At 36.9% G+C, this 25,163-nt stretch overlaps 1 protein-coding gene across 1 annotated transcript in view; it reads right to left on the reverse strand.

Moving 5' to 3' along the window:
• The window catches only part of OTOG (otogelin), a 110,186-nt gene that overhangs the window by 2,756 nt on the left and 82,267 nt on the right, over nucleotides 1-25,163 (reverse strand). Inside the window, exons 37-55 of the mRNA XM_021300048.2 lie at nucleotides 24,879-25,047; nucleotides 23,766-23,902; nucleotides 22,615-22,704; nucleotides 22,058-22,241; nucleotides 19,013-19,233; nucleotides 17,965-18,103; nucleotides 15,680-15,874; nucleotides 14,594-14,806; nucleotides 13,689-13,793; nucleotides 13,213-13,323; nucleotides 11,926-12,027; nucleotides 11,388-11,486; nucleotides 10,664-10,704; nucleotides 9,449-9,524; nucleotides 8,341-8,519; nucleotides 6,612-6,716; nucleotides 6,064-6,183; nucleotides 4,777-4,822; nucleotides 126-205 (exon numbers count right to left, since the gene is read on the reverse strand). Of these exons, the coding sequence (XP_021155723.2) occupies nucleotides 126-205; nucleotides 4,777-4,822; nucleotides 6,064-6,183; nucleotides 6,612-6,716; nucleotides 8,341-8,519; nucleotides 9,449-9,524; nucleotides 10,664-10,704; nucleotides 11,388-11,486; nucleotides 11,926-12,027; nucleotides 13,213-13,323; nucleotides 13,689-13,793; nucleotides 14,594-14,806; nucleotides 15,680-15,874; nucleotides 17,965-18,103; nucleotides 19,013-19,233; nucleotides 22,058-22,241; nucleotides 22,615-22,704; nucleotides 23,766-23,902; nucleotides 24,879-25,047 (2,412 nt within the window). The remainder of the gene's footprint in view (nucleotides 1-125; nucleotides 206-4,776; nucleotides 4,823-6,063; nucleotides 6,184-6,611; nucleotides 6,717-8,340; nucleotides 8,520-9,448; nucleotides 9,525-10,663; nucleotides 10,705-11,387; nucleotides 11,487-11,925; nucleotides 12,028-13,212; nucleotides 13,324-13,688; nucleotides 13,794-14,593; nucleotides 14,807-15,679; nucleotides 15,875-17,964; nucleotides 18,104-19,012; nucleotides 19,234-22,057; nucleotides 22,242-22,614; nucleotides 22,705-23,765; nucleotides 23,903-24,878; nucleotides 25,048-25,163) is intronic.

A 25,163-nucleotide genomic window follows, 5' to 3' on the forward strand; every position in this document is an offset into this window, starting at 1 on the left:
CACAGAAACCTCGGTCTGTGAGAGATGCAGACAATAGCCCTGTGGAATTTGTGTTCTCCTTCTTCCTTCCTTTTATTTCTTGTATTATTTTCCTTCTATTAAAAGAAATTGTGATATTTACTCACTGGTGTGTTACTCCTGCAGTCATTCTTGCGGATAGTCATCCTAACAGTCACCTTTTTACAGAATTTTCCATCTTCCTTACCTGCAAAATGGGAATTGATTGAAAAATATCAGCTCAAAATCCTAAAAATTTCAGAGACAAGAACATTCCTGAATGTTTTCTGGGGTCAAGAGACACAAAGTAGAAAATACCCAATACATCACTGCACATACCAAACTTTGGCAAAGTGACACTAGCTATTACATTGTATTGCTTTAAAAACTATTCTGTGCTTCATGGATTAAAGTATCTGTCTCATTATATCTTCAATGATTGTTATAAAAGGACTATTCTTCATTCAGAAGCCTTTTAAGAGTAAATCCACTGTCTTTTAAAATTTATTTTAAAACTGGTCATCCACTCTTGTCATAAGGCTTGTTAATAATGCATAAAATGAATTACCTATGAAATAACTGTAACAAACTTTGATAGCAGCATTTGCATTCCAGTGGTGTAAACAAAGTTTAGAACAGTAGAATCTGATGAAGAATAAGGATTCAGGGGACTATACATTTCTGTACATTTTTATTAAATGAGAAAATATCCACCAGTAAATAAACAATATTTTTAATTTACATTTTCATTAGCATTATTTACACAAATTTTCTCACAGAAGTATGTAAAAAGTACATGGATGATATAAAGATGGCAAAATGAAATGAGTTAAATTTAAGACAGCAATCCTGAACATTCAATGAGAAGCAAAGAAGTTCAGTATAAAGTTCAGATGTTAGAGACCAGAAAGCACAGAATCTTCTGACCATGATCCTCTCTGTGCTGAAGGAGCCAGATCACATTGCAGATCTGCAAGAGAAATGAACAGTCCATTCCATTATAACGGCTTTCACAGTTCAACAGCAGTTTTTACGCAGTCCCACGTGACTCTCCACTTACAGAGCTGCATTTTCTTTCAGTCAAGAAATCCAAAGATGTTGACACAAGGTGAATACCCTTAGCTCCAGAAAAGCAAGGGCCATGAAAGACTAACTCATTTGACCAATACCTAATACTGAACTGTGACAGAGGTTTATTGTATCTTCCTGTGCAATGTCCAATTCCCTGCTCTAATAAATGTCAATACTACTTCTTAAAGAGAAGAATTTTTTTGTTTCTGTTGGGGCTATTTTTTTCTTTTTGTTTGTGTTTTGTTGTTGTTTTTTGCTGGTTTGCATTTTTTTTAAACACAAAAGCCTGCTACTGTTTCTAGACATAACACAGGTTTCTGGAATATGAAAGAAAGCACAGCAACTAAATTTCTTGGAAGCAAATAAAAATCTACAATTGGAAATGGCTGGCTATTGCTTGACTACCATTGAATTACATTTGCTTATAGAAAAAGTAAATTAAGAAATGAAGAAAAAATAAATTGTTTTTGAAAATAAAAAACTCACCATTATTTCATGTTTCTCATAGTCCTATTCATGTCCTTTCTTCTTTTACATTATCCATGGTGTGTAGGATAGAGAATTTAGTGCAGCTGTAGATGTGACTTCATCCAGGCTATAGTGAAAGTACATTATATCTCATATATAATGTATTTCCATGCATGTACTTTAATGTCCAGCGGCTTTTAATAAGCTCTGCAATGTAATACACTTTTCCATGAACAACCTTACAAAATACATAAGCATCTTATACATGTCATGTTATAGTGAGATTCTTTTTTACAGTCAGTATGGTTAAAAATCCTTGCTTTGTTTTTGGGTTGACTTACAACAACCTTGTCATTTAAAGTGATGTCAATATGAAAAGAGTAATATAGATTTCAGTGTAGTACATGAGTGTAATTTACTGAAGGATGCATCACTCAGTGATACAGAAAATTACAGGCAACATCATTTCTCTTACAGAAATACAGAGAGAAGTTTTCACAAAGTAAATGCCAAAACAATTGCATTCATACCATGTTACAATTCAAAAAATTATCATGCTCTAATAAAAAGAGCAAAGATAATCTCCAATTTTCATGAAGTAAATGCAGGCTTGCTATTTTCAGTATACTGTTCTAAATATGGATGGGAAAGGAATAACCTGCTTCTACTGAGTATGCCACTGGAAGCAAAACTATACAACACATCATCTGCAAAAACGTTTACATAGTAAGCTTTAACAAGCAAAGCTGTTAGTCTCTATGTTCTGCAGCACTATAAACACAATGGAATTAGCTTACATATTTAAACACAGCAATTTTACACATGCAGCAAGCTAAAGACTATGCAAGTACTTACTACCAACAGTACATTGTTGGCTAACAACAATGCACTGCCCACACAGTGCAAAATGAAAACCAAACCACAACCGAAATGTGAGCCACTTTGAACCGTGAGCAGTTACACTACACTGCAGCTTTTGGCGTAATTGGGGAGCGTGAGGCCTGATGCTTCTATCAGGGAGTACATTGTTGGAAATCAACAATGATGCTGTTTGGGTTGGTCCTACTTATTTTAAGGAAAATGTACCTGTGTAACAGCTAGCATAGGCTGTAGGAGTGACTGTGCTAACAGGGAATGGGAGGAACACTGACACTGTAGAACCTGGTAAGAATATTATATATTGATCAGATTACGTTACATTCTGGAGTCATTAGACTTCGGCATATTTGAGAAAAGAATTCAACTTTTACATGTCTTTATATTACAGGATCAGAGAATGGCTGAGGCTGGAAGGGACCTCTGGAGGTCATTTGGTCCAACCTCTCTGCTCAAGCAGCCAGCAGCTTAGGACCCTGTCCAGGTATTACTTACATTGCTAAGCCTAATATCAAAACTAGGAAGAATCTGATCTACACTGGTATAACTAAGACAATCTGGTACCCTAAATTTAAGTTGTCCTTTAGGGCTACAAGAAAGACATAGTCTGATTTCCTCTGAGCCACATTCGTAAAAACCCTCTAGGTTTTGATGGAACTCCTGGGACTTAATTTTCAAATAACCAATTAAAACTGAAAGGAAAAAATCACAATGGTTTCTAATGGTAAGACTTCAAAAGAAAACAACCTGAAAACCCTTCTCAGAAAACTCACACAATTACAATTGACTAACAGCTCTCATGCCAAATTTGTTTGGAGTCAGAATGAACTACAGAATTCATAGAGGTACTGTGTTGTCTATAAAGAGGTGTGAAATCAAAACAGTATGAATCTACTTGGTAAATGCAACTCTGAAATCACTGGATTTTTCAAGGGTTTAGTTTTGCGTTGCAATGCATGCTCCAGATTAACAACTTACACTTTCGTCTTTATTTAGGAGTGTGATTATGATCTAAGTATAGTAGCAAGATCTTCTGCGTTGCTGAAAAGTAGCTTAATGGATTTTAAAGCTTAATGGATTTTCAACGGTCTTAATAAATTGTTTGTTCAGAAGCTGTCTTAGATGGCTGCTAAGGCACCGAAGGGTAGTATCAGATAATCAAAAACTAATCTCAAACTATGGTGGACTGGCTTCCGAGCTACGACAAACACAGGTCCATCAGAACGAAAAAATGTGAAGAGATGTTACCATTCCCTTACAGTGATCAGGCACTGGATAAAAGCAGATAAATCTTCCCATTTCAATAACCTATGTACTACAAAATGCAATACATAATGAATAACACTGAAAAGTACCTCCCACTTGGCCACATATAACTCAGTGCAGTAACTGTGCATGTGGTACCTTGTCTGGTCATCATGATTGTTCAAGTCCCATCCCACCCAGCAGGAAATAGCTGCATTTTTCTCCAGCTCTCTCCCACACTGTATCTGCTACCACCTTCAGCTTTTAGATCGCTATTCCAGCCACTTGCGCAAATGAAGTGAGATTTTTCCACCTTTTTAAAGATAATCTGATACTGCCCAGTATAAAATCTCCTTTTCAATTGCATATAACATTGTCAACTCCAAGTATTTGAGCTTAGAGTCTTCTGGTTAGGTGTCTGATTCCGGCTAAATTCTTACAAAATCAGCCAAAATGTTTCAGCTATGTACCATTGTGCTAAGAAAAAAAAAGTACTCGGCCACTGATTTATATTAAGAATTAACATATTTGGAACCTATTCTGTAGATAATGATTTTTTTCCAGATAAACTTTATTAGCTCTCTTAGATGTTAAAACTTATCTTGGTAATCAAGTAATGGGCAATTTTTAAATTTTAATTTATTTTTAAAGATGTTGCCTGAATGCTTCTAAATTATGTCTATTAATGGAATCCAAGACTATATTAAAATCAGTTAAATATTTACTGCATTAACTTAAAAACTGCATAGATCAGTCTTCATGTTTACCAAATATGAAGATATGAATGTAGACAAAGCATGTTTTAAGGTGCCTTTTGAAACACAGTACCTTTTATTATACTAAATGCAGTAACCAATATTTTGAGGAGTTTTACATGAGAACTACAAAATACTCAAGGTAGCAATTTTAGTGACTTGGTCAGCCACAGTCACTATCAGTGGAGCAACCCCTTCAATGTTAAACTACTTCATTCTGATTTAAGCATGAGTGAAACTGGGAATAGCACAGCCTTTCAAGATCAGTGCATCAAGCTTTCATGCAGGAAACAATCAACCTTATTTCTAAGGAAAGAACAAATCAGACAGACTTGTGAGGCTGCAAGTGTCATTAATCACTTACAGGTTTTGCAGCATCCTTCCAAGAATGGTACAACATAGCCTCCAACCTGGCCAAGAGAGAAACGGAGGAAAAATATTGATTTTTTTCCGATCATTCATTCTCACATATCTGCACTACTATACCCATATATCTGCACTACTAGAAATATCTTCCAGATAAAGCTCTGCAGTGTTATTCAGGCAAAAGCAGCACTCTGGTGAATGGATGAAGGCTTGGATGTAAATGATCTAACTTGACTGTTGTAACACCAGTGAGTACTAAGCGGCTGTCACTGAATGCCACTATACATCACCTGCTATCAAAAAGCCAGGTTTGGAGAGGGTACAGCTGTGTTTAGACCGACTCCATTATCTGTTACTTAGAGTAAATCCCTGACTTCTTGTAGAAGCCATACTGACAGTCACAAAAAATTGATTGTGAAATCAAAGCAGGAAGAAGTCTCATCTAAATGAGAAGCCACTTGGTCCCCATAATGGAGACCATGTCTGTCTGCAGTGCTGTAGCATGAAATGAAGCGTTCCCCAGAGCACAGTGGGAAGAAGAGCTGTGGCTTGTTGCAAAGCTCTCTCAGGATTATCTTGAAGGAGAGTTCAATTTTTGATGTCCACCTCAGTATCTCAAGCCATGATAATCTATCTCTGTGCCTTAACATTTTTAGTTTGCCTGGAACAGCAAAAGGCCTTTCACCAGCTGTGAAACTGAGACTCTCTCTGAAGAATTAATACATTCTTATCTGCGAGGAAGAACTACAGCCACCCAGCTCCTTTAGGCCAGTTCCTTGCTTGTGTACCATCATTAATTAAGGAAAGTATCCCTAATCTCATTTTGCAAATTCAAATAGAGCTTTGGCTTCTCCAGGAAAATTTGTCCACAAAACCTCCTGTCTCAGTGTAGAAATGTTTTACTGATATTCAGACAATCTTTAATTTTCTTCAGTGTTTTTGACCACTGTGATGAATCAAATTGCTATATGCAGAAAATCAGCTAGAAAGAAGTCCAGCCCAGAAAAGCATCCAAGTTCAGGCAGCTGTGCGAGGACTAGTTTGACATTACAAGCCTCTATTAGAAATACATCAATTCTAAGACTAAGAGGTTTCTCCAGGAGTGAGGTGGCACACTATATGTGTATAGTTAGAGCTTTGCACCTTCAAATGTCTGAGCAAAATGCAAACGATGCAAGAATTCATAATTTTTCCCTTCTTGAGGTAAAAACATCTTTTGTAAGTGTTAGTCTTTTCGTGCAAACATGAATCACAGCTGGAATGAAAAAAATGTATTAACACTGACCTTCACACATTCAGTTTCATTGAAGGGCGGGCAGCCAACTGAAGAAGAAACCAGAACTGGTCCTATTGCTGTGTTAGTGCATTCATATCTGATGCAGTTCGAAATCCAAACAGTACCGGGCTGTTTAAAATTGTAAACCAGAACCTTTACTCAGCAAAAACAGTACTATAAGTATTTATAACAGAATTCCATTGAAAGTGATCTTGTCTGAATCAAAAGTAATACTTACAGCAAAATATAATTTGGATGCATGTTAAAGTTCTGTTTAACTACAGAACTTAAACGTCCACTAAATATAGAATGTTAAGCAGGTTCTAAAATAGTCAAGTTGACAATAATTCTCTGATACATCAAAATGCCTTAATCTTTGTAGACAGCTATATGATTTACTCTACAATAAATTAATTTTGTGTACATGCAAAACTGTTCCTAGTATTCGGCCAAATAAATCTGCTCTTTGCACATTTTATATGGCCAAGTGTGTACAGTATCTCAATTTTTTTTGTTTACTTATAGATATTTTGAGGGAATTAGATGTAAAAACATACCTTAAAATTGGAAACTGTGCCATTGCTGAAAGTGTGGAGACAAGACAAGTTCTTGCAGCTTCCACAGCAAGTTGTTAAATCCTTTGGAGGCTGATAGACTTGGTTCTGCCAAAACCAAATAGAATATTCCTTGTATGAGACCATCTTGCAGCTTGACATTTTACTACTGTAATAAGCAGATTTTTTTTTCAGGAATATGATTTTAGGTACAGCTTTTAAATAACTTTCAAAACCACATGGCTTACATGTGTACACACTGTACATTCATTAAGCTTTTATAAAATACTTTTTTTCTTCATTGAAGTAAGTGGGGAGAAGTTCCAACTCCAAGAGAATGAACTGGTCTTTCAACCATTTTCAAATGTGACAGAGTTCAGAAGATGGTGATGAAGCTGATGAGGGGCCTGGAACACAAGTCTGATGAGCAGTGGCTGAGGGAACTGGGGCTGTTCAGCCTGGAGATAAGGAGGCTGAGGGCAGACCTTGTCGCTGTCTACAACTACCTGAAAGGAGGTTGTAGCATGGAGGGTGTTGGTCTCTTCTCCCAAGTAACAAGCGATAGGACAAGAGGAAATGGCCTTATGATGCAGCAGGGGAGGTTTAGATTGGACATTAGGAAAAATTTCTTCCCAGAAAGGGTTGTCAGGCATTGGAACAGGCTGCCTGGGGAAGTGGTAGAGTCACCATCCCTGGAGGTGTTTAAAAGGCATTTAGACGAGGTTCTTAGGGACATGGTTTAGTGCCAGAGTTAGGTTGTGGTTGGATTTGATAATCCTGAGGGTCTCTTCCAACCAAAATGATTCTATGGTTCTATGATCTTCAGGAACCACTGAAATTTTGATTTTGACTTTTTATGCATTAGACATCAAGTAAGTACATAATTATAAAAATTGATCTATATAATATTCCCATGGTAAGGTACCATACTTGGTAAAAATATAAGGTATCATTTCCTTCTTTTATAAAGCTGTTTTCACCACAGTTAGAATTATTCTTCTATTTATAGTTATTATCTTCCCAATTCTTTTTGTGCTAATGTCTGCCAGGAATTTGTACCAGTTTGCACATAATGCAGTTAAAGTCACGCAGGGATGCAAGGTGGCAGTATGCAATATACATTAGTTTGGAGAAGGTTTACACAGGGGAGAAAACAGTGAAGGGAGTGAGACTTCTGTAAACTTGTATCAGAAGTGTGGTAGCACATCATTAGAGGGAGATGTCAGTGTTACTCTTTCCATCTTATGAAGAAAGGCTGAGGGAGCTGGGTCTCTTTAGTTTGAAGAAGAGGAGACTGAGGGGTGACCTTATTAATGTTTATAAATATATAAAGGGTGAGTGCCACGAGTATGGAGCCAGGCTCTTCTCGGTGGCAAACAATGATAGGACAAGGGGTAATGGGATCAAGCTGGAACACAAGAGGTTACACTTAAATTTGAGAAAAAACTTCTTCTCAGTGAGGGTGACAGACACTGGAACAGGCTGCCCAGGGGGGTTGTGGAGTCTCCTTCTCTGGAGACATTCAAAACCCGCCTGGACATGTTCCTGTGCGACCTCACCTAGGCGTTCCTGCTCCAGCAGGGGGATTGGACTACGTGATCTTTTGAGGCCCCTTCCAATCTCAAACATACTGTGATACTGTGATCTTGTTCATATGACTGTAATCTACTTAACAAAATGCAGTTAAGACCACCAGTCACAATGTACACATCTAAAATAGTGAATTTCTTACAGCTTTGCACTTGACAGCACAGTCTATTGAAGACGTGTTTATTCGGTAATATTTAGTGGAGGGATCAATCACATTTGTACAATAAGAAACATGGCAAATGCCATCTGCACTGTGTTCCACAATTGTCTGTCCAGGACGCAGAACACCTCTCTCATTACTCAGGCAAACTTTGTCTCTCACTACAAGAAAACACAAAAAATAAAAAGCATGGCCATGATAGTCAGCTTGGTATCAAGACTCTGTTAAAGAATGTTTCAAAGAGTAAAACAGGAATGAAAAAAGCTACTCTACCTCTTTAAGAATTATGGGTCAGATTTTAAACAGTTAATAGTTGTCTAATGCTTCAATACAATTGCCAAATTATTTCAAATATAACATGAAGGAAATTTAAATAAATATACAATATTCTACTAGCTGCACCAAAAAAATGACAGTGCAGGCTTTTTCAGCAAATTTGTTTTATAAGTCTACTTCAGGATAGGAAATGTTCCCAAGAAATGTCTATTTCTGCCCACTGATTACTGATGGCACAGGGGGCTCAGAAGTATACATCTTTGTTGTAGAAATCTAGGCAAGCACAATCCCCACTCTGTCGGCCAACTGGGTGCCCCACAGGAATTATTTTTTCCTGAGTTTTCCCAGATGCTACTGGGCATGCTCTAAGATGAATTTGCATGGTGCTGAATGCTATCCTTAATCTTGTAGAGCACAGAAGCATGTCTACCAGCCTCTGAGTAGTCCCATAATGGGTTAGTGGGACTTTTCTTCACATGGACATTGAGTGGTTTCATTTCTTGCTGGGGTCCTTACTCCAGCTCAGCAAGGTGCAGGCTGCTTAGTCCACACCACCCAACTCTCCCAAAACTCTGTCTGCTATTTCCCTACACAGACCTCCTGCTGCAGGAACCAACAAAATACAAGGACAGATCCTAATCAACCAAATATTTAGTGATGGGTCCTGTTTTCTTGCTTTTTCTTACACTATTTGTGAATTATGTCAGTCAATTCTTTCCTCCTCAGGACCAAAGTGAACACCTGATTTGTAATTCCTAATTAACTTTAGCACTTGAAAAGGTATTTTTAAAAATTAAATTATTTTCTGACTTACCACAGATATACTTAACACAGTTACAGATATTTTCTGTGCTGTTCTGAAACTGTTCATCTATCTGAAGTTTCTGCCCCTATGTGTATAAAAGCAGGAAAAAAAAAAGAATGTGAAACAACACAAGAAAGTGAAACAACAGTGTTTTCTTATGTGTGTGACTTTTAAACACCTTTCCTTCGGTTTTTGAGAAGCACTATCTCTTGCCTCTAGAAACCTGTTTTGAATCCACTTTCATCACCCACAGGGGCATTTAATTTAGTAAAGATAACCAAACAGGAGGTTTTTTTTACACCTGAAAACTAGGAATGGTTGTTGGTGTCAGTTGTTTGTTTTTGTCATTTAGGACAGAAAAGACTAAGGGAGGCCAACAACAAAATGCAATGGCTTGCCTTTGTACAGAAATCTCCATGCAGGGTAGAGTGTAATCTTTCCTGGAATAACTTAATGGATATCAATAGTACCACCATAGCACAGATGTACTTTTTAATTTTTCCTTGTATTGTTTATATGTATGCATATTAATATTTTTCTCCCAGTTTTCTGCAAGTCCTTATTACTTATGTTCAAGTTTCTTCATCTACAAAATGAAAGTACTAACAACAACCTCCCTTACAAAGCATTTTGAGCTTCTCTAAAAAGTGAGTACTATTTGCAATTCCTTCCTAAGACTCCAAATTATAATCATTATAAATTATTCCCATTGCAATATTATTTTCTGGATAAAATAATGACAAGCAAAACCAAAGTATACCCAGTACTGAGAACCTAACTCAGCAATGTTAATAAACACTTTTGTAATGCAGAACAAGTCACAATGAAATACAGTTTAAAAGTTCTGCTTAGTCAGTGGTCTGAGTGCATGACATGTTGACACATTCACTATAACAAATAACATTAACAACACACTGATGCTCTAAAGCATTTAGTTCTGGAAATGTAACTATTATATTTTATTGTTTCATGCAGCTCCACTCTACAAGTACTTCAGGGCAGGATACAGTTGTAAAAATTCCAGAAATATCAATGTTATACAGCCATTTTATTCTGCATGATATTTACATTTAACTGACTTCTTAAAAAATGATATTTTTGTAAAGAAATTTTTAAAATGAAGTCTTTTCATATTTCACTGATAAACCTACTAGTAAGATACTGATAGATGCATTTATTAAGAAATTAATGAAATAATACTGCCAAAGTAGATGAATTTCATACCAGTTTGCACTGAGGTTTGGGGATCGTTTCGCATGCACATTCTAAAACAAAATACAACAGAAACAATAAACCATTTTCCATTTGCTTAAAACAGAGCATGAGAGAAAACAGAAATTCCAGATTTACAAGTCATCACTGAAGACGTTCTGCTGTTTTTTTAAACATAGCTATCTGGGGAGTCCAGATTTCTATTCCATCCTGAAAACTCATACTAGTTTCTATGACCACTTTTACTTACTACAACAATTTACAACACTGTATCAACTGCAGAACCCCTGAACACCTTAAAAAAATGGTCATCATTCTAGGCACTAACCTCCCAGCAGTGACAACTATGATTACAATCAATCTAAAGCAATGGAGAATTGTGTTGAAGATGTATGATATCCTACCATCTTTGTAAACTGGCAAATTCCTCATCTGTGAACCTAAACTTTTGTTTTTAAGCCATAAATAATATACGAAGTCTTACAAAATTTTCAAGATGATAAATGACCTGTTTGAACAGGCAAATTCTACAGTATGCTATCACCCTTGTGAAGCAGAAAAAACAAAATGGGCAGTTTAAGAAATCTTGTGCTGTTACATGATGTTTCTGTATAATTTGTCCACTGGCAGATCACAATGGTATAGCTGACTTAAAGCAGACTTAAACCCAAGAGGCCAAAGCTCTTGTCAGTGTCTTATTGTCTAAGGCAACTAAAATGAAAATCAGTCATTTTACCACATGTCCGAAAGGGGCAGCAGTTCTCTGGACTCCATACCTCCACCAAAGACATGCCTAGCATACATTTGAATTCAGGACAACGATGTATTTCGCAAACTAAAATCGAGGAACAGAAAGTCCAATAAACACAAGGTTGATGAACAGATAAACGAATCAAGACACAGTAAACTACTTATTCACAATAAATACCTAAAGAAAACATCTTACTTGAAAAGACTAATTAGTCAAAATTTAATCATTAGCCATCAGGTAATAGTAGCATAGAGTACAACTACTCTAAACAAATATTTCAGACAGTTTTAAATCTCTAGAATTTGAGGCCAAAATTACTGTTTTGTCTCCATGATACAGATATTCAGATAATGCTTTAGGCACATCAAGTTTTAAAATGAAAGATTATTTGTTCAGGACTACAGATGATAGCTTGTTTATATGCACAAGTGGAGCTGTAACTCTAATCCACCATTTTTGGCACTGAACATCCACAGTACAAAATTTGATATTACTTAAAAGACCAAAATCAAGTCAAACTTACTACACTGGTATGTAGGGCAACACCTCTCAGTCGTATTGCCATCCACAATAAGAACTTCTCCTTCTTGACATTTGGGTATTCGATCTGAGCAAGCCCCACATGCTGAAGAAAACAATTATTTAAATCTAAAACATAGGAAGACATTTTACTACTGCCTAGGAAACATGCCCATAAAGATTGTCTCAGACACACATGGAGAACAGAGACACTCTGCATTCGGTCTTTAAAGTCCCTATTCAAGAGGCTCATTTTCAGTGCATCTTGCCTTTTCTTTGTCCCCTGCTATAAGGAATGAATACTTTGTGAGTCAGATAACAAACAACAGGATTTTCTCTCCCTTGCTGTTATGATTTTTTTTTTGCTAGATTTTCTCTCCTAACAAGTTAGCCTGTTGTTTTCCAGAGTGCTCTTCTGCCCCAATTACAGGACCTCTGATCCCCAATGAAGGGCATCTCCTGTGATCCCACTGTTATCCTCTCACTTGAACACACATGAAACCACAATAGGTACTCTTGGATACCTACAGTGAAAAGACTCATTATACCAAAAAAGAGACAGAAGGATGCTGTGCAGACAGCAAGATTACTGTAAATAACAGAAGTGTAATTCAAGCTTTCTATTAATGCTCAAATGTATGCACGTGGAAGAGCTAATCAAGATGACTTTGCCTTTGCTTCATAGATATCTACGTGCAAAAATAAGAATAAATTCAATAGGACCTTTTTAGCACATTATTATAACACAGAAAACAACTGTATAGTAACATTGGAACTCCTATACTGATGCCAAAAGTGCAATTTTATTGTTGAATGAAGTCATTAAAGGCCAAACCCCAAAATAACTGAACAAAGTTGCGTAATACTCTCATATGGGATATTTACCATTCAATAAGATGGGCCATAGATGATACAACAGGATTTAGGGAACAAGAGCATATATAACTTGAGTCTTCTTTCAGATAAAATATTAATGCAGCCAGGCCACACACTGCATATGGACGGTCTCTCAAAAGCCCTCAAATCCCTTATCTATGGACTCCACCACCACTCCTCTACATGACCCAGGAATACTACTTATTTGCACACAAAGCTGTTTCTTGACTCTTGATGGTTTTTGCCTTTTCTTAAGTTCTGTAAAATTAATACCCATTTTTTTAAACCACTTTCAAAAATCTGACTATGTTGGGAGAGCTAAAGGAAGTACAAGGAGCCTTAATTGGCAAGATAATTGTTGACATCATTGCATATGCAGAAGCACGTTTAGTCTCAATGAGCCAATATACTGTACCACATATATAGGAAATGCAGCAGGTACTCTCCACCCGAGAAGCAACTAGTGTTTGATCATCTTGACAGCTTGGCATCTGCTCCACTGGTTCACATTTTGCTGGATCACATTCTGAAAAAAGAACACAGGTATCGCTTTATCCAAAGTATAGCATTCCCCCTTTGTTATGCTATAACCCTAAGAAATGGCCATGTAGAGCACAGAAATACTACAAGACACTTTAGAAAAACTTCTTCCTTGTGTCTCAAGAAAGTAAAGACATTCTTGTCTGATTGTTAACACAAGACACCATCATTATACCTGCTCAACTTGAGGCACAGACCAACCCTGAGCTTTTAGATGAAAGGGAATATTGTAAATGGCCATACTAGCAGTAATGCCTACACGAACTACCTCTTTGCTTCTAAGTTGTTCTATTTAGTTTACTGAAAGTCTTTTACAGGGTGAACTTTTTTACCTTTTCAAAATAAACATACCGCAAACATAGCTGGGACAACAGGATTCTTCACTGTAGTAAGTGACCAGCTTTTCCAAGTCATTACACTTGGGGATCAGGGGTTCACAGAGGCTCTGATTACAAACTGTTACATAAAGGGAAAGAAAAAAACCAACTTCTAAACTATCTTATGCATTTATAAATTGAGTAGAGCAGTAGCAAGCAGTATTTGCAGTTCAATACCCCAAATCTCCAAATGACAACATGCATATGAAAACCACAACAAACTAGCAAAAAAAAAGCAATATTCACAAGTGCTTGGCATTTGCAACACTCTCCATGGAGGCAAAGTTAAACCACAGCTGCATCCCAGTGAGAATTAAAAATAAAAATAAAAATTCCTGTGGAAAACTCACTGCAACATGATCCCAGGTGGTCAAAATATGAAAACTGCTTGCAATTTCTTTTTGAAGATGGACTTTCTATGCTAAATAAGGATTTAATAAAGCTTTTATATGCTTTTTTGCTGCTCATGTTGTAAATTAGATAAACAATCATCTGATCTTTTTTCCCTAGTAATTAGTTACATCATTTATTTTTATACATATATTATATATATTATATACATATATATTATATACATATATTATTTTTATATATTTATATATTTTTGTACAGTGGCCTGTACAACTGAGATAAACACAATTCCTATCCCAGCAAACACAGAGCTATTTCAGTCCTTCGAACCCTTGTCTCCTCCTTCTGCCTCTCCCCCAAAACCTACTGGATATTGAGCCAAAAAGTACAAAGTTTATACAGTTTTCTACCTAATCTGTAAATTCCATTCCTTTCAAAAGTAGGATATGTAACAGGAAAACAAACCACAGAGAAAGGTTATCTGCATATTCTCGTGGGCAGTATTCATAATCGTTAAGGAATACTCACTACAGATCTTCTGAGGACAACATGTGTGGTCATCAGGAACAAGCAAGGCCACTTCTGCAAATCGCTGACAGTCTAAATTATGGATATCTGAACAGTTGTGCTCCACTGGAATAATGGTCTCACTGTCAACACATTTTTGCATACAGCATCCACTCAAGGAAGTTTTCCAGATTTCACCTACTGCATGTGGTGCTCCTGAGCTGTCTGTACAAGCTAGATCAGACAACAGAAAAAAGAAGTAATCCCTTTTTACTTCAAAATTTAGCCTCCTCTTTCTTCCACAGGGGGTGTGGAACTATGAAGTTTAAAGACCTCCAAGTTTTAAAGGTCTCAACTATTCCATCACCCCACAAAAAAGTGAAAGAGGAGACAGTCTGAGACTGAGTTTGCATGAAAAAGCAAGACACTCAATACCCTCCAGAGGGTCAGGGCCTCCACTTTGTTTTGTGCCTCCACTGAAAGGCTAGTCACTTAAAATCCTAATCCAATCCTTTGTTTTCAAAGCAATGATCTAAAAAGAAGTTACTTTTGTATTCCACACACAGCAAAACTATTATTAATTTTCAGTGCTTTTTGTAATCTGATTTCTAATAAACTGCATCCTTCAAGTTAGTGTTGTTAGTGTTAAGTATTGGTCCAAAATATGATGTGCTCAGGCAGAATTACAATGAAAATAAATATCAATGCTATTAAAAAGAACATAAGACATATACATACATTATTCAAAATGTGTAATTAACTGTTGTTGCATGTCTTTTGAATCCTGTTTAGTATCAACAGGTTTGGACCCTTTGGCAAAGGGCTAGGTGAAAAGAAGGCCAAGATTAGCGCACTTTGGATACTAGAACGCATAAGCATAAGCAAAACCTGCCATTTTGAGGACCATCCTCCCGCTGAGAGCAGGTGTCACAAGGACATTCCCTGCTAGCTCACCTGTACAGTTCATGTTTACTGACCACCTAGAGTCCTCAACTGAATGACATGCCCAGAACCTACACAACATCAGGCCAGAACTCAGCTTACTACTAATAATGCATCTGACCACCAACTTGCAGATAATAAAGAAGAAAATCACATCCAACATACCACATTTTTCTTCAGGAATACAGACAGCAGTGTGAGCTCGGTGAAGGATGGTCCCTGCAGCACAGACGCAGCCTTCTGTCAACACTGAGCAAGAGTCCGAGTCCAGAGAAGCAACCTCATTATTCTGACAACTATCTGCAACCTCACAGGCAGCTATACAAGCCCGATAGGAGAAGTTTTCAGAGCAGGGGAAGGCTAGGATGGAAATAAACAAATCACTCATGCTGCAGCTGTAATCACATGAGGCAATACCCAAGAGAAGACATTATGGTCTTCTTGTTAACTTCCCATATCTGCCAATTCTGTAGGATCTACCAACCAAAACCACCAGTACAGACCAGTTACCTTCCACATGACAAATTCAAACTAAAGGAAGTTGCAAGCACTTTTACCTGTCTTCTTCTTCTAGTAACATTTTCATCAGGTTTCGGTTTACATTTTGGCAGTAGAGATACCAGACCACACATCAGTGCTGACACAAAGGAATTTAAACTTAAAAACATTGCAAATACTACACAGATTAATAATACAGTGTTATGGATCATTCTGAATATTTTGCAGAGGTTAAAGAAAATGCAGTGATCACTAGAGCTTTTGTCAATTACAAAAATATATATGTGAAGGCAAATTCAGCGTTGTTTTACATGGAATAATAAAGAATGGGATAAACTCATTACTATATTTAAAAGATATCCACATTAATTGCTCTCTTTTATGTGTGTCTTATTTTTAAGTCAATGAACACAGTTAAACTTAACATTCTTTACACTACTAATGTAAATTCATTGGCATGTTACAGGTGCATCCAAGAATAGACAAAAAAAACCCATATAATTTTGATTTAACTTTTCCTGTTGAAAAATTAACATGATCTTTCATTTTTTCAAAACAGTGATTAAAGCTGCACAAATATGAATAAAAATGCCAACAGCGTGGTTCTGGGAACTACCAAAATATATGATCCTCATCATGTAATGATACCTAAATCATACAGCAACACCACCTGGAGTCACGGTAATCAAACAAAGTCCAGTTCACAAAGGGGCTGTCTGCTCAAAAATGAAGAAGGTTCCAGGTTAGACTTGAAAAATGAACTGGGAGAGGATGTTGATTTTATTCAGCTCCTAACTACTGAAAATGGCCACAATGCCCCACAGGAAAGTTCTATTAGAGCCCTGTAAACAGAGGAACCCAGGCTTTTCATAATCAGCCCACAGCACTTCGACACTTAGTGACTACAAAATCCAGACGAGACTTTATGGTTCTTCCTTGCTAGACATGCACCACCAGAGGCCACTGTGGTATAAAAATAAGAAAGTGATGTGTCCCTTCACCACAGATGGAATACATAAGAAATTTTACAAAATATATCTGTAAATATACTTTTTAAACAGTGATTTGCTAGTAAAATCCATACAAACTAGAAGATTTTTAAAAAAAAAACCAAAATTGTCTGGTTTTAAGCTTTAGACTCTAACACTCTTATTTGCAGGGCATTACAACGTACCTGCATGTACACATGAACGCACCTTAAATCGCTTCAAAAAAGACATGACTTCTCTTGTTTTTGAGGATCATGCTTCATTAATAAGTCTTTCCTTTTTTCAAGCACTGAAACCACAGACCTCCCTATGTTATCACTGTTTATGGCTTTTCCTAGGTGATCACTGACTGCATAAAGAGATGCTGCAATCCAAATTATCTATTTACGGACAACCACAGATCCCATTTGGCCTTACATTGTAGTGTGTTGCTATGGGAGATGCCTTCAGCTAGGATACTCTAGCTCTCAGGTTTTGCTCCTCACTTCCCATCTAATCTCAAAGGTGTTTCCTCTTTCTAATCCTTTCTCCAGAGACACAGCTTTCTGGAGCAGCATCAAGCAGGCATTGCCAATTTAAAGTACCACAGAACTTTCTGTGGCTTCCTCCTTTCTATAACCAATTCTGTTGTGCTTGGGTTTTATCAGTATAAAGTGGCTAAGAGAAACAAACACTACATTGAAAGTGAGATTTTACTTCTATGGTTAAGTACATTGTAAGCAAGAGACAGATTTCTGAGCAAGGTTAATTTCTCCATCTGTGAAATAGCTACAGTGATCCTGATTCCTGTTGTACACTGCTGTGAATTGTATCGTAACAAATGCTTAATTTATTATCTCACTAATGACCTCCAAAGTATGTGAGGACTCAAGGAGCACTGGTATTTTCAACTTACAGTAACACTTATTATTAGGCAAATTTTGCCTCTGTGAGAATATCAGGGGTACAGATATATATACTTACGACAGTAATCAGAGCTCCTCCATTCTATACAAATATTGAATTTGTTGCACATTGCCACATAGGCAGCTAGCGAAATGCATGGATTTTGAATGTACTCAGTGTCTTGAGCCCACATATTGCAGAATAGCTCAGGTGGAACCTATTAAAGAAAGAATAAAAAATATTGCAACTTCATAGAGACCCTACTAGGTAGGAAAGAGATTGACCTTTTAAAATATCAGCTACAAACAATGAAGCCAAAATTTCTTGATTCACAGTAAGCAAGAGGCCACCAGCCTTCATTGGTGTACAAAGACACTCTACTAGTATTTAAAAGTAAGGCTTCCTGAATGTTGAAAAAATATAAGACATCCTTATATTCCTCAGTTTCATCTCTTATAAGTGGCAAGGCAAGAGCTACTAGTTTTTCCAACAGAAGCCACAATTACTCATTGTTCCTCGTTCTTCCTCACCTCTATGTTTTTATCCGTATTTGGCCCCTTCTTCATCAAATGCAACTATATGCAAAAGGTGAAATGGCACATGTACCGTTATGAACACAAATACATACTTTATTTGCACACTGAGTTTGTTAGTTGCTTCAGGTTTGCATTAAATGGTCTGTTCTACCCTCTCATCTCTCTAAGCTGGAATTCCTGTCTCCAGAGCCTTTGAGAATGCAGGCTCTCAGGTTACCTATTGCATTTGGAACTTATTAAATTACTGAACTCTTAAGGATTCATTAAATCCTAAAACTATTTTATTTTTCTTTGCTCTACATCGTGTTGATACAGTTGAATTAGCTGGGACTAATTTATAAATTAGATGATATTTTCAAAACTAACAGAGATACATCATGAATTCTGAAAGAGTTACTTATTGCAACTCTCCTATCAAGCTGCCAGACTTTTCAATTGTTTTTACCTTGCAACTCAGATACAAAAAGTATATATCACCTTCCACAGATGTGGTTACATTTAGTTTCACATTAATCAAATTATCAGTTACACAAAACTATAGCAGAACTGCATCTCTCTCAAAATGTAAGCTTCCAAAATAGTTAACATACATAAGGGTGACAGCTGCTGAAGGTCTGGTTCAACACCAGTCTTAAGCACTCTGAGCAGTCCATGGTTGAGCAATTAGTTTCCTGATGCCTGTCTTCTCCAACATATTTCAATGTGCCTGGCACTTGCCAGCTGTCTATAAAAGCCAATGGAGGATCACTTTTGCTTAAAACTGTCCTGTTGGGTAGCATCAGGTCATTTTCCAGGCTTCTATCACAAAAACCTGTGTAGTACCGTAAAACAAACAAACAAACAAAAACAAAACCAAAGCAGTTTAACACCACATGGTTCATCCTGAAGTAAGTTTGAAGTGGCATATTCAAGTAATTAAATAGCTTTAAAAAATCTTATATGACATGACAGTATCACAACTCACAACAGATACAGAAAGTCTCTAATAGATCAAAATACACAGACAAATTAAGCAAAGCAAAAGATACATCCATGAATTAAGATGGGTGAAAGGAAATCTATTGGATATAAAAGATCTGTTCAGAGATCCCAGCTATGGCACATAGGCTTCATCACTCAGTTGCACAAGCACCAAAAATGTATTTTAAAAAAGGTTACAAAGCACCTCCATGTATAGCAACAAATGAAAACTGAAAATGTTATCAGAAAAAGGAACTCCCATAAAAGATGCTTACCAGATACTGCACTTCAGAAATACTGTACTACTCTACTCATGCTTCTGAGAAATCTTAAGTATCTATTGGCTTAAACTGCACCAGAAAAGTGCAGCTTTTGGCAGTTCTAGGTATACTTGTATTACCTCTCAACGGGGAAAAAAAAAAATATCCAACTTTTCTGCATTCCATTCTCAGAAGGCAGCATCACATTTTGTTTCTGTTTAAACCAGCGCAGTTAGCCATTTTGAAACACTTCAGAGCTAAGGAAGCAATGTCACACATACAGAGTAACTTTGGCTGACACACAACATTCACGTATTGTAGTAGTCTCCTCTGGAAGGTCCTTCAAGAGCCAGCAGGTACAAAATAGTAGAATGATGGATTGGCCTCCCGTTCTTTCTTCCCCATCACAATTTCCAAGACTTCTGTATCAGATTTCTACAATGTTTTCTTTTGATGTCTCCACAAACTTGCATGACAATTCTAAATCCTTATCTGCCCAAAAACTATTTGTAGATTTAACTGTTTTCTAGAGAGCTGGTCTATTTTACCATTCTTCACCAATTCTTGGCAACAAGAGCAAGCCATTGACACCCAGTGATACAGCAACAGGCATTCAGACAGTGAACAGCTTTTGAAGCTATAACCATTATCTGACAAAAAAAGGTTTCTAGTAGAACTTTTTGAGGTTGTGATTCTGTGCAAAACAAATAGGAAGTACTTGATGGTTGTGAGAGACTTCAAAGGATTGCTATCATGTCTGGGATATCTTTTTCTACTAGTTCTCTTACACATTGACAAGGAGATTTAACACAGCAAAACTAAGGCTTCACAGGATCTGGTTGCAGCTAAAACTGACATGCTTGCACTCTCTTTCACCAGTTTTGCTACAGAGATGTCCATGCTCTATCCCCACATTCCTCATCTCCCATGCCAGCTCCTCAACAGTTGCCATGTTTGACCCATCTCTTCCCTGTCAAAGACAGCGTTGCCTCTGACATAGATCCTTCCAAAAGGATGCTTGTGCTGCAAAACTCCGCTAGTGCCTTCAGTTTTATAATTTCCATGAAGGTGAGAAATCAGGATCTACCAATACTGCAGTTTAGCCAAAAGACACCTGAGAAAGCTCAAATACAAGAAGCAGACTAACACAGTATGGACAGAACATCAGGGTAGACCAGTTTACCCTGTAAGACACAGTACAACCAGCTGATTTAAAGCAGGCTCTGGTAAATCACACCACACTGCCCTGTGCAGGCAGATTTACACAGAGAATCCCACTCAGAGATGAATATCAGAAAAATAAAGCACATTTTCTGAAGAAGTTGTACTTGGAACACCATCCACAGAAATGTGTTGTCATCTAGTTAAAGCACCTTGTAAACCAGCAATATAATGTACCCAGTTCTCCCTGTTGCAATAATCAAACGGGTGAAGGCAAAAGAGACTTTCAGGATAACGTGAATCAGGGTTACTGAAATATAGAGTCTTGACTTTCTTGTTTCTGTCCATCTAATTACAATAACAATTAGTCAGAGCGAGAATACTGTTGAAAAGAAAAGTTAAGGCAAATTACAGATAATAACCCAATTTCAAAATGGCAGTAAATTCAAACGGTCTTCCTTTGCGAGAAGCACATTACTCTCTGCAGGACTTGGAACTGGTCTGAGCTATCACTGGTATTTGATACTGAGCTACAGGCATTTGCCCTTTCTGAAACTGGAAAGATATCCACTGTAATCACATGAACTCTGTAACCCTGGTTTCCAGCTCCAGTTCACAGCAGATAAATTTACAGATTCAGGTGTCACAGTAGGGATTTACATCAACAAATACACGCTTGCAAAAGCTACAGAATCAGCAGCTTATTCAAGGTTATGCTTTTAGACAGAAACTATGTGAAACTATTGAGCAAACCTACCAGACTGCAACATTATGGATATTTAACCCATTACTATTAAGAAAGTCCCTCTGAACTGTTTCCTCCCACAGATAAGTTAAGATTAGTTCTCTCAAGTTAACATTTCCTATGAATTCTGACCTTTAGAAACTGAATATAGCACTTATTGCTTCCTATCAGATGGATATCAAACACTAAATATGTAAATGACCTTATTTGACATTATGAATATATGCCTGACTTACTTGGGCTGGGTTACAGCAACCATGCCTGTGATTCAAAGGCATTACAGCCAAGAGCAACACCACAGGTAAAATGTGATTACACAGATATGTATCAAATGTAATTTCAACAATTCACAAAATTAACTTAATTTTAATACTACTTTAAACTTCACAATGATTTGCAATAACTCTTTTGGGCCAGATCCTGTAAAAGATAACTTTTATAGTTAGGAAAACGTGCCTCCCTAGCAAAGTATCTGAATGCCTTTATTTGCTGCACCGCTGCATACTTACCACATAATCCCAAAGCTCTTGGTTCTCTGGTACTATTAAACTCAATAATCATCACACCTGTGTTGTGAAACCACTGAATTCTGATTTTTGTTGGGGTCTCAACTGCATACTTGAAGCCCGAATCCTCGATTTTGTATCCATATTTTCTAACAGTAGGCCAAGCAAATCTTGAATTTACTGTTATCTGAAATACACACAGAAAAGAGGTTAAACGTCAGGTGCCAAGTGCTGTAGGTAAAAGAAGTAAGGCCAGATTCTTGACAGCTTAGGCATCTAACTCATAACTAATTTCAGAAGAAGTCAGGCTCACCTGCACAAAGATAATATAGGTGCTACAGAGACTAACAGTTTATGTGACTTGCTCTGCAACTTCATTAACCTCATTAACTGCTTGGCTCTTTCAACTTAAAAGCCATTTACTAAATTACAAACTTGGAACAATTAATTATATTACCTATTGTTTCGTACTCTAATCTTCAGTATCCACACAAGGTGGCAGTTGATTACAGAAGATGCTATCTAAAAGGCAAATAAAAACTAACCCTAAAAATACTTACTTTTCTACTTAAACGATTGATAATAATTTGGTTTGATACATAGGTTAAATTCAACATTGCCAGGCACAAAGAAGTTGAATTTGAATTACTCTGCGGAGAAAGCAAAAATACATCAGCCATTGTCATGATGTCCAAAATCTTTATACATTAGCTGCTTATTGGTTTCAAGTACTGAGACATTAAGGATTTTGGTGGTTATATTTTTAAGAGGAGAAAACTGCTGCTGATTGCAGTTTCAAGTCTGGACTGACTACAAAGTTCATGTAAGTAGCATTCTTGCAAAATCAACAAACAAAATACTATGATCCCATTGTGTTCAGCAACTGTATTGTATCACCCAAAATTACAATAGAAATCAAAGTTTTCAGGAAAAAAAAAAAATATAGCAGACTAGCTGTTTGGACACCAAAAATATTAGATACGTATCTGAAGGTGAGCAAGAGTGAGACTGGGAATGATGAATATATACGATATATTAACAATACAGAAGTAATGGATCAGAAATACATCCATACTTCCTGAGCTACAAGGTGCTGAACCAAATGAAAAGCACTGAATACAACAGAAAAACAAATCTGAAAGTCATAAACAGATTTCCTTTTTCATATCAATCATAGTGAGCTTCTGGAATTAACTTCTGTGAGGTACTACTTAGGACCAAACTTTGTGATGGACATTTATACAGACATCAAAGTTACCTTGCTTTCATAGAAGAGACTAGGTTTAAAGAATTTTCTAAAGGCACACACGAAATTAACTCTTCGTGACATATAGCCAATCTACACTACCCATTAGGCAGGATACACATTCGGGTTTCTCTCTTCCCTCTCTGAAACAACAAGTATTTGCCCCTGTCAGAGACCTGGAAAGCACAGGATGGTCTAATTTAGTCTGACCATCCTGCAGTCTTTTATGGCTCTGAAGACTGGTGTTTCCAGGGCAAATTTATTGGAAGGAACTATGCACATACAGTCAAGGTGATAAAATACTGTACAGTTCATTCATGTTGTAAAGGAGAAGTACAGTTCATAGATATTGCACAGAAGTGTATAATTAACCACAACTATGTAGTATTACTATGCCCTTCCTTCCAAAATACATCTTATTAGCAGTACTGAACACCATCTGTTAGCCGATAAATGTTAAGTTACCATTTTACAGTCAAGGACATGGATGCTTATAGTTTCATCTCGAGTTTGACTAACAATGTAGGATGCTTCTTTGAATAAAGCCAAATGATTTCCATCATAGGTTACAATGCTCAGATCAGAGAAAATTGTGCAACGACCTAAGAAAAATAAAAATAAATGTGGGTTTTTCTAAACTTATTTTAGAATCTCTGTAAATATTACAAAATTTGAAGATAAACCAATAAATTTTATAAGATTAACTAGGTTACTAGAGTTTCACATATGCACACATTTTCAGCTATATTTGATACTGTTGCATCTCTGTAAATGGACAGCAGAGTCAAATCCTGCATATTTCAGTGGGACAACATGCAGGCCTCTGCAATCAGTCATTTTCTTACACTTCTTGCCAGTAAAGGTTTGTAATTTTTACAAACCCCAAACTAGCAAAACCATGAATGACAGTGGATCATGCCAGATCCTTAGATCCTCTCTAGTCTTGTTCCTCAGGCAGGAGCTCACAAAGAAAGTTTACTTCTTCCCAGTTTTATTGCTAAAGCTTTTGTGTTTCAAAAGTCTTGGAGTTCTACTTTTAGTTATCTCAAACTCTAGAACATAAGAAGAAATCTGCATTGCTTATCTCCGCAGCCTTTCTTTGCTATTATGGATTAAATTGAATTTTCCTTAAGGTTTGGATTCTTCTGGCCCAATTCTAAGTAACTGATGGGAGTGACTACAGTATAGCTGTACTTCCAGAGTCCCCAGACTGTTAACAGAGTCTATGAAATTTTCTCATCCTGAAACAGATATAAGATGAACCAAAAAATCCACTGACTATTTTGACTAGGTGTCCTCTGATGAGGCAGAAAAAAAGACAGGTGTAAGTCAAACCCAGACATCTCCACTGCAGATACCTAAAGCTGGGTAAGAGGAATATCCTACAATAAAGAAGCATTTTGATTTCTTATCCCTGGATGTAGAAGTAGAATTATAAATTGCATTGGACAATGAGTAGCTCATACAATATGCATCTTCTATTTCTATGCCACGGTACAGAAGTGTCAGTTCTTAGCCTTACATACACATTAAATTGTTGCCTGAGTACTTCAAAAGTACTGCATAATTAAAACTTACATGCACATTCCCACTTTGGGCAACATTTGTCACCATTCACTTGAGCAGCAAATCCTAAAACTCCACAGCTGTGTTGAGTTGCATTGTATGGGCAGTTCTGTGACTTATTAACTTGGATCAGTTGTCCATTCAAGCAAATGTGTTTTATGCACTCATTCTCTGTGATTGGCTAGAGCATATTTAAAAAAAGACATAAGTTACCATTCTTACCAAGTTAGTATCACAATATTGTAGAGTATTTGCTCAAAAAAGGGGCTGTTACTCTTCAGGTACAGAATACTTATG

The sequence above is a fragment of the Columba livia genome, chromosome 5, assembly GCF_036013475.1.
Source record: "Columba livia isolate bColLiv1 breed racing homer chromosome 5, bColLiv1.pat.W.v2, whole genome shotgun sequence".
Taxonomy (NCBI): domain Eukaryota; kingdom Metazoa; phylum Chordata; class Aves; order Columbiformes; family Columbidae; genus Columba; species Columba livia.